The sequence below is a fragment of the Myotis myotis genome, unplaced genomic scaffold (assembly GCF_014108235.1).
Source record: "Myotis myotis isolate mMyoMyo1 unplaced genomic scaffold, mMyoMyo1.p scaffold_m19_p_11, whole genome shotgun sequence".
Lineage (NCBI taxonomy): Eukaryota > Metazoa > Chordata > Mammalia > Chiroptera > Vespertilionidae > Myotis > Myotis myotis.
Window position 1 is genome coordinate 67023277 of NW_023416315.1, and position 9068 is coordinate 67032344.

The 9068-nt window shown below is 45.2% G+C and overlaps 1 protein-coding gene across 1 annotated transcript; it reads right to left on the minus strand.

Moving 5' to 3' along the window:
* Positions 1–643: 643 nt before the first annotated feature.
* On the minus strand, positions 644–5219 carry LOC118665789. Its single transcript, XM_036327068.1, is given in 3 exon segments — positions 644–760; positions 762–2340; positions 5128–5219. Coding segments are annotated over 3 exon segments (1788 nt in total).
* Between the last annotated feature and the right edge of the window lie 3849 nt (positions 5220–9068).

Below are 9068 nucleotides of genomic sequence, written 5' to 3' on the forward strand. Positions count from 1 at the left end.
TGTGACAAGGGTCGGTGCCCCAATTGCCCTATTGGCCCTACTCTGTGTGTGACGGGGGGAGCTCCCCAACTGCCTGATCTGCGCTGCTCTGTGCGTGACAGGGAACGGAGCCCCAACCCCCTGATGGGCCAGCTCTGTATGTGACAGGGGTGGCACCACAACCCCCTGATCCGCCCTGCTCTGTGCATGACAGGGGGTGGCGCCCCATTTCCCCAATCGGCCCTGCTCTGAGCCCGACCAGGGGCTGCACCTAGGGATTGGGCCTGCCCTCTGCCACCCGGGAGCGGGCCTAAGCCAGCAGGGCGTTATCTCCCGAGGGGTCCCAGACTGTGAGCGGACACAAGTGGGGTTGAGGGATACCCCCCTCCCCCGCTGCCAGTGCACAAATATTTGTGCACCGGGCCTCTAGTATATATATATTTGCTCAACTGAATTGTGAACCAGTTAAGATGGTTCTAAATATACGGGTGTCTGTGTGTGGGTATTATGTGAGTCCAAATCCAGTTGTAATTAGGGATTTCATTCTTTCTGGTCAATGATCACAAATCTTTCTCTTTTTTTTCTTCTTTTTTTTTTAATAAATCTTTATTGATGAAAGCATCACATAGTTCCTTGGCCGTCCCCAACCCCTCCCTCCCTCATGTCACTCCTGAGATGAATCCTGGTCATCGGGATCAGCTGCAGGGAGAGGAACACCATCCCCTGGACCCAATGGTGGTTCAGTCACAGAACAGTTGGGATCATTCTCAGGTGCTGCTTCTCTTGAATGCTGAGGTGACATGGCCTCTCCCCCAGTGTCTTGACCGGAGCTCTACAAGCTCCAAGAGCATCTGCCTCACGTCTTCACTGCAGGGCACGTCCAGGGCGACGTTTTCAGTCCTCTGGATAACTTCGTCCATGTCCGTCCTTCCTCTTCCCTTCCAGGCATCTTCCAAGGCGGGCCCTGTCAGCTTCAGGAATTCTACTGCACAAATTAAATTATCGACCACAGGGTGAGAAAGGAGGGCATCCAACAACCCCCGAAGAGCAACTACTCGAACACCTGTATTTGCCCCTTCGATCTCCAGCGGAAGATAAAATTCTCCCAGAAAGAGCACGAATTCATGGAATTGTTTCCGAGCTGCTTCATCCCCCTTGGCGGCTTGATATCTAGGCTCATAATCAGTCTGACATCTTTGAAGGAGCACTTGGCGGAAGCTGCCCCTCTGTGAGCGAACGTTCAGGTGACGGGACAGGTAATCACACAGGCGAGCTCCCACGCAGCAGAGCTTGGGCACGGACGTGGCCTGTTGATAGATGAGGTCCACAGGTTCTTGCAAAGCCTTGTCCGTGGTGACCCGGCCACTCAGGGTCTCGGCAAACTGCTCCATGTCAGTTTCACAACTGCCAGGCTGCTCTGTCAGATGGTCCAAGAAATCCCAAACCAATACGGACAGAGGGAGACCATCCTCGCGGGGTCCTTGATGGCTGCTCAACCGTTTCCTCTGGTCAAAGCACAGCTCAGGGACCTTGTATTCCGTCTGAATCTCCAAGGACAGGGCCACCGATGTCTCCAGCTGCACAGCCTGGCTCCAGATCAGGGCGCCCTTCACGCCCTGCTGCACCTTCTGGGCGGAGCCCTGGCATCGCTCCTCCAGCTCCGGGATGTGGCTCTGGAGCTGGCGGCTCTGCTGCCCCAGGTGGGCCTCACTGTCCCTCAGTCTCTGCAGAGTGCGCTCTTTTTCGCTCTCCAGGCTCCACAGGTACGACCTCTCCTCCTCCCTCAGGAAGCTGCGCAGCTTCTGGAAGTCCGCCTGGATTTTCTGTCCCTGAGCCTCTACCTTCTCCTCCCACTCGGCTATCTGCTTCGCAGTGAAGGCTCTCTGGTTCGTGCATTCCTCTTCCTGTCGCCTCGGTTTCCTCACTGCCTCCTGGAGCTTTTCTCTGTACCCAGCGCCCGCGTCCTCCACGAGCGCTGTATTGTGGCCCTTGTGCCGACCATGGCGCTCGCAGCCCGAGCAGATGAGCTGGCCTTCGTCCTCGCAGAAGAGGTGCAGCTGCTCCCCGTGCTCCTAGCAGGACAGCTCCTGCTCCTGCTTCCAGAGGGTGCCCAGCTGCCAGTTGGGCCACAGGCTGCCTCTCTGGAAGGGAGAAGCGCACTGGGGGCAGGAGAAGGTCTCCCTGTGTTGCTGTCTCCGTTGGGGGGATGGCGGGCCCATTAAGCGCAGGAGGCAGGCCCGGCAGTAGCTGTGGCTGCAGCTGATGATCACGGGCTCCGTCACCAGGTGCAGGCAGATGGAGCAGATGGTATCTTCCTGCACCTTCTTGTGGTGGAGGCCGAAGGCATGCCTCTGCCAAAAGCTGCAATTCCGGACCCAGAGGCTTCCACAGCAGTGGTGGCGCACCCACCCTGCGCTGTCTATGTGTTGGGGTCCAGCCCCAGCAGGCCCAGGGGTTCCCAAAGGTGTGGACAGAGTCCTCGAAGAAGGAATGACACGAAGACAGCGTTCAGTTGATCAGCAGCCTAGCCAGGATCTCCAGCCAAGTTCTGTCCCCAGGTTCTGTGTTTTATTGTCTTCTTACATCTGTATTTATATCAGTTGATTTTAATCCTGTCAATGTCTATGCCAAAGGTTAGGGCGTTTCTTATCTCCATTCCAGGGAGTAAAGATTATGTAGCTCTCTATTCTCTCCCTAACCTCAGGGGACAATCCCCATTGGGGGTGGGGGGAGGTTCGTGCAGAACAACCTTTCTCGGAGAGATGACCTTGGTTAAAACACATAGCGCCAAGAGGGTGAGCAAACATATTAAGAACAGTATGCCAGGAGAGAAACCAAGATGGCGGCATAGGTAAACACCAGAGATTGCTGTCTTGCACAACCACTTCAAAAATACAACTAAAAGATGGAACGGACATCATCCAGAACCACAGGAAGGCTGGCTGGGTGGAAATTCTACAACTAGAAGGAGAGAGAAAAGCATACCGAGACTCAGAGGAGGTGCTTGCGGAAGTAAAATACAAAGGTGCGGAGGTGCATGTGGAGAGGCCTGGCTGCTGAGGACATGGTTGTCTTTTTCAATCGGGAGGGAGTCTCAAGCTCTGAGCTCCAGTTCCTGGCGAGTCTCTGGGGACCGAGACACATACAGGAGAAATGGGACTGTCTGGCATCAGTCAGATCTCGAGGGCAGCTTTCTCTCGGAGGTGCCCGCAGCATTGCCTGGACACTGAGAAGCGGGGCCTCTGAGGGCAGGACTGAGAGGAGCCATTGATGATCGCAAATCTTGTGGTATCTCCCAGAGCAGGGGTCCTCAAACTACGGCCCGTGGGCCACATGCGGCCTCCAAAAACATTTATCCGGCCTGCCGCTGTGTGCATAAGAATTTGTTCATAGTCTTTTTTTAAACTATAGTCCAGCCCTCCAAAGGTCTGAGGGACAGTGAACTGGCCCCCTTTGTAAAAAGTTTGAGGACCCCTGTCCCAGAGAGATATATTTTTTACAAATGATGAAGATCCAGTAAAAAAAAAAATCACATTGGAGTTTATAACTTTAAACCAGCAAAAACGGGAAATGTGATGGGAGACATCATACAGCAACTTCTTACAATGTGTGTGGGGCATTCCAGGCAAAGGTGAAACTCTCTCAAGGTTTAGGGCTTATTTTCTTGAAAGTTGGAGCCCTATTGAAGGCACCCAGCATTAACCAAATGTTTTACCTTCAGGTTTCTTATGGTTTTTTTTAGAGAGAGAGAGAGAGGAGGGGGGAGAGAGAAACTGTAGACTTCTAAAAAGAAAAACAAAAGAGATAAATTGATTGAACCAGATTTGTCTTAGTAGAGTATTTTGCTCAAATTCACCCATATTTCCAATGACTAATGAAATGACGAGCAAGGTCAAATTCAAATTATTTAAATTCCCCTACAAAATAAGGAAGTAATAAGAATATGCTAAATGAAATCAGCCAGTCAGAGGAAGACAAATGCCATATGATCTCATTTATATATGGAATCTGATGAGAAAAACAAACTGACAAACAAAATAGAACAGAGGCATGGAACATGGGAACAGACTGAGGGCTGTCAGAGGGGAGGGCAGTGGGAGGGGCTGGATGAAAGCAGATAAAAGGATTAGCCAAAGAACATATACGTGTAGCCCATGGTCACAGACAACAATGTGGTGAAGGCTGGGGAGGGGGTGCTGGGAGGAGGTGAGCAGGGAGGGGGGAGATTTGGGGCATCAGTAGTACTGTCAACAATACACATCAAGTTTTAAAAAAGCTTATGTGGTTTATGTCTCCAGAAATAGGAAAATTGCTATTTATCATATAGGCTTTAAATTTGGGGAAAAGAAATTACATGAACTGTTGAAGATATTAAAAATTGTAAGAGTTTATTTGAGCAACAATTGACTCAAATTGGGCTGCACCAAACCCAGAAGAAGTGAGGAGCGCTCCACTGATAGGTGCTGGGGCAGAGACTTTTATACAAAAAAGGCAGGAGCAAAGTAAGGGAATTATTGATTGACAATAGCCTAAAGCCTCGTTGCTTATTTGTAAGTGGTTGCTCTTGGGTTTCCATGTTATAATCTCGAGGCATTTACAGGCTTTGATATAGGTTTGCTTATACTGGTAGAGGCAGCTGTGTCTTTAGAACCATCTCAGTCTAATGACCTCCTTGTTTAATTAATTTAAAAACATTAATATGATTTTCCTCAAAGGGTCCAGGAACAGAGGTAAGTCTAGAACAACTATAGGATCAACAAACAAGGACTGCCTGTGCAATAGCTGGGCCACTCTAGTCCCTCCCATCCCTTAAATCCAAGGAAGACCAGCTGAGGATCTCACACCGAGCCAAAACTGTGTAACTGCTCCCTAGAAGCTGGTGGACTGAATGTGCCAGCCGTCTCATCAGGTAGTTGCTTCTCCTGGCAACTAGCCGCAATCCTGAGGTGCAGTCCAAAGTCACCTCATTCACCCAACAAAAGACACCTTTATCACTAGCATCACATGAAATTCAAAGGGTTTTAGGAGCTCTGTGCTGGATGAAGAGCAAATATATATTTCTTTTATAAACCACAATATCTCAGGTGGGTACATACTTTGGGGTGCTATGTCTTTCTGGTTTATTGCTCCACATATTTTACATAATACCCCTCTTTACCTTTATAATACAGTAGTCCCTCCTTATCCATGGTTTTGCTTTCTGTGGTTTCCATTCCCACATTCCCACAGTCTTGCTCCATCCTGTCCGGGACATAAATGACCCATTTTTTTTAGCATCTCCATATTCTATATGCTCCCTGCTCGTTAGTCAGTAGGTTATCAGATTCACTGTTGTAATATCACAGTGAAAAGGTGAAAGCTGTAGGCTTCAAAAGGAATGCTGAGGTTGCTAAGGTCTGTGGTAAGACAAATCTTCTATTCATGAAATTGAGAAGAAAGAAAAATTATGAATGGTGAGTACAATACAATAAGATATTTAGAGAGAGACCACATTCGCATAACTTATATCACAGTATGTTGTCATAATTATTCTACTTATTTTTAGCTGTTGTTATTGTTAATCTCTGATTATACCTAAATCAGAAATAAACTTTATCATAGGTAGGTAGGTATAAGAAGAAGCATCTATATATATAAAAGCCCAGCAACCAGAATGGCAGAACGACCAGAACAACTGGAATGGCCGGTGGCTATGACATGCACTGTGGCAGCCAACCAGCCTGATCCAGGTCCCGATCAACCGCCAACACCCTGATCAGGGGCGGGACCAGCCAGCCAACTGCCCACAGCCCCTCCCCCCACCAGCCTGGTGGTCAGCATGGATCATAGCTACTGGTCAAATGATCAAACGATCAGACGGTCACTTATCTAATAATAGACAAACATGGTAATTTACCATACCTTCGCTATGCCTCCCATTGGCTGATCAGCGTGATATGCAAATTAACTGCCAACAAAGATGGTGACTAATTTGTACATACAGGCTGGGAGCAAAGACCGAAGACACTGTAGAAGGAAGCCAAGCAAGGGAGCCATGGTAGCAGAGATGGGCGGGAGAGAAGAGGCAGAGAAGGGCGGGGTAGCAGAGGCAGAGAAGGGTGGGATAGGAATGGCAGAGATGGAGTGAAGCCCTATTCTTGCAGGAATCTTCCTGCAACGGACTTCTAGTACAGTGATGGCGAACCTATGACACGCGTGTCAGAGGTGACACACGAACTCATTTTTTTGGTTGATTTTTCTTTCTTAAATGGCATTTAAATATATAAAATAAATATCAAAAATATAAATCTTTGTTTTACTATGGTTTCAAATATCAAAAAATTTCTATATGTGACACGGCACCAGAGGTAAGTTAGGGTATTTCAAAAAGATGACACGCTGAGCTCAAAAGGTTCGTGATCACTGTTCCAGTATATATATACAGTTCTTTGGTTTATCTCTTCTCATCCCCTGAACCCCATATCCAGGTATGTCAGTCTGTTCCATGCCTCCCTTTTTGGGTCTTATTTTGTTGGCTTATTTCATTTACCATAATATATTCAAGGTCCATCCATGCTGTCCCAAAGGGTAAGACATCCCTCTTTTTTACAGCTGTATAGTATTCCATAGTGTAAGTGTCTCACAGCTCTTTTAGTCACTCGTCTACTGATGGGCACTTGGGCTGTTTCCAAATTTTAGCTATTGTAAATAACACTGCTATGAACATAGGGTGCATATGTTTTTTCTGATTGGTGTTTTGGGAATTTTAGGATATATTCCCAGAAGTAGGATTGCTGGGTCAAATGGAAGTTCCATTTTCTATTTTTTGAGGAAATTCCATACTGCTTTCCACAGTGGCTGCACCAATCTGCATTCCTACCAACAGTGCACAAGGGTTCCCTTTTCTCCACATCCTCGCCAGCACTTGTTGTTTGTTGATTTTTTGATGATAGCCATTCTGACAGGTGTGAGGTGATATTTCATATGGTTTTAAATTGCATTTCTCTGATGATTAGTGACTGAGCATTTCTTCATCTGTCTCTTGGCCATCTGTATGTCCTCTTTGGAGCAATGTCTGTTCAGGTCTTCTGTCCATTTTTTAATCAGGTTGTTTCTCTTCTTTTTGTTGAGTTGTATGAGTACTTTATATGTCTTGGATAGTAACCCCTTATCAGATGTATCATTGGCAAATATGTTCTCCATTCAGTGGGTTCCCTTTTGATGGTGGTTTCTTTTGCTGGGCAGAAACTTTTATGTTGATGTAGTCCCATTTGCTTATTTTCTCTTTAGTTTCCTTTGCCCTAGAAGATGTATCTGTAAACATATTGTTATGTGAGATGTCTCAGATTTTACTGCCTATGTTCTCCTCTAAGATTTTTATGGTTTCATGCCTTACATTTAAGTCTTTTATCCACCTTGAGTTTTTTCTGTGTATGGTGTAAGTTGGTGATCTAGTTTCATCTTTTTGCATGTGTCTGTCCAGTTATTCCAGCACCATTTGTTGAAGAGACTGTCTTTACCCCACTGTATGTTCTTGCCTCCTTTGTCAAATATTAATTGACCATGATGGTGTGGGACAATTTCTGGGGTCTCTATTCTTATCCATTGGCCTATATGCCTGTTCTTGTGCCAGTGCCAGGCTGTTTTGGTTATAATGGCTTTGTAGTATAGTTTTGATATCTAGTATTACGCTCCCTCCTACCTCATTCTTCTTTCTCAAGATTACTGCAGATATTCGGGGTCTTTTATGGTTTCAATATCAAGTTTTGGAGTATTTGTTCTAGCCCTTTGAAGTATTTATTCTAGCTCTTTGGAGTATGTTTTGCCCTAGAGAGGGCCTGCCTGTCACAGCTGGAAGGGGTGACAGCTTTCTACCACTGAAGAACTGCTTAGGTGAATCCTACCAAGTTTATAAAATTCCTTATTGACCTACAGTGTCTGGAATAACAGAAGTTTACAAATTTGAATATGAATACAGGTACTTCAAACCTATACTATAAGAAGCTCCTTCAGAAGTGATGTCTTTAGAAATTTTAAGGAAGTAGCACCATCTGCTGGGTGAGAATGAAAAGAAAATGTGAAGAATTTGTTTCTTAAGAAATGTGTAACTGTGGGCACTTTTAAAAATTATTATTGTCACCAAATAGCTATTGCATACTTACAGTGCTTGGAGCTAGGCCAGTGGAGGTGAACAGTATGTCAGCATTCTTGCTTAACTCCTCCATTTTGGAGGGTTATGACCCAGATTTTGTGTATGATTTTGTGCTTTGTAGTTGTAATTACAGTAAACAATTTTATATTTAGCTTTTTCACTTAAGTCATTTGCTCTTATCCACTTGTTACATCACTAAAGTTTTAAAAAGCAATAGAATATATGCTTATAGTAAAAATAAAAATTATTTTTAATGTTTGCAAAAAATAAAATAATGAAATAAAAATTATTATTGTCATAGATATAATCAAGTTTCCAAATAGAAGCTTTTTGAGAACTTGGGAATGGAGACCTGTGAAATGAAATCCTTCTCAGAAAACAGAGACAAATAGAGGGTGTGTGTCTTTTCACATGACCATTTCTGATGGATGGCTGCTCACATGCAACCCAGGTAAATGAAAGCGGCTTTTGGTAATGATGAGAGGGTTGTTTATAACCTGAAAATATCATTATCAAAGAACTAACTGTCTTGGTAATTTTAGAAAGTTTACGCATACGAGGCCAAGCCTGAGTGTAGGCCTCCAATTCACTTAGTACTGATTAGCAAAAGGCCAGCAGGAGCCCATGGTCACATGTACTTATTGGCCAGTGTTAACATAAGAAATATCCCAACCTGTAATAGAATTTTTAGGAGTTAATTTGAGCCAAACTGATAACATATGTTGAGAAGCAAAATCTCAACAGATTCAGTAAATGCTCCAGGGAATGGCAGTTTTGCAGCTTATTGTACATTAGAATTAAACAAAGAAGGAGACCTAAGTAAGGTTACATGTAATCTATTGGTGGTAGGGTAAGGGAGTGGGAGAAAACTTAGCAAAAAATCTTTAGGACTAGATAAAAAGCAAAACAGAAAAGCACTTACTTCTTTTACATTGGGAGGGGGATGCTAGATAGTTAA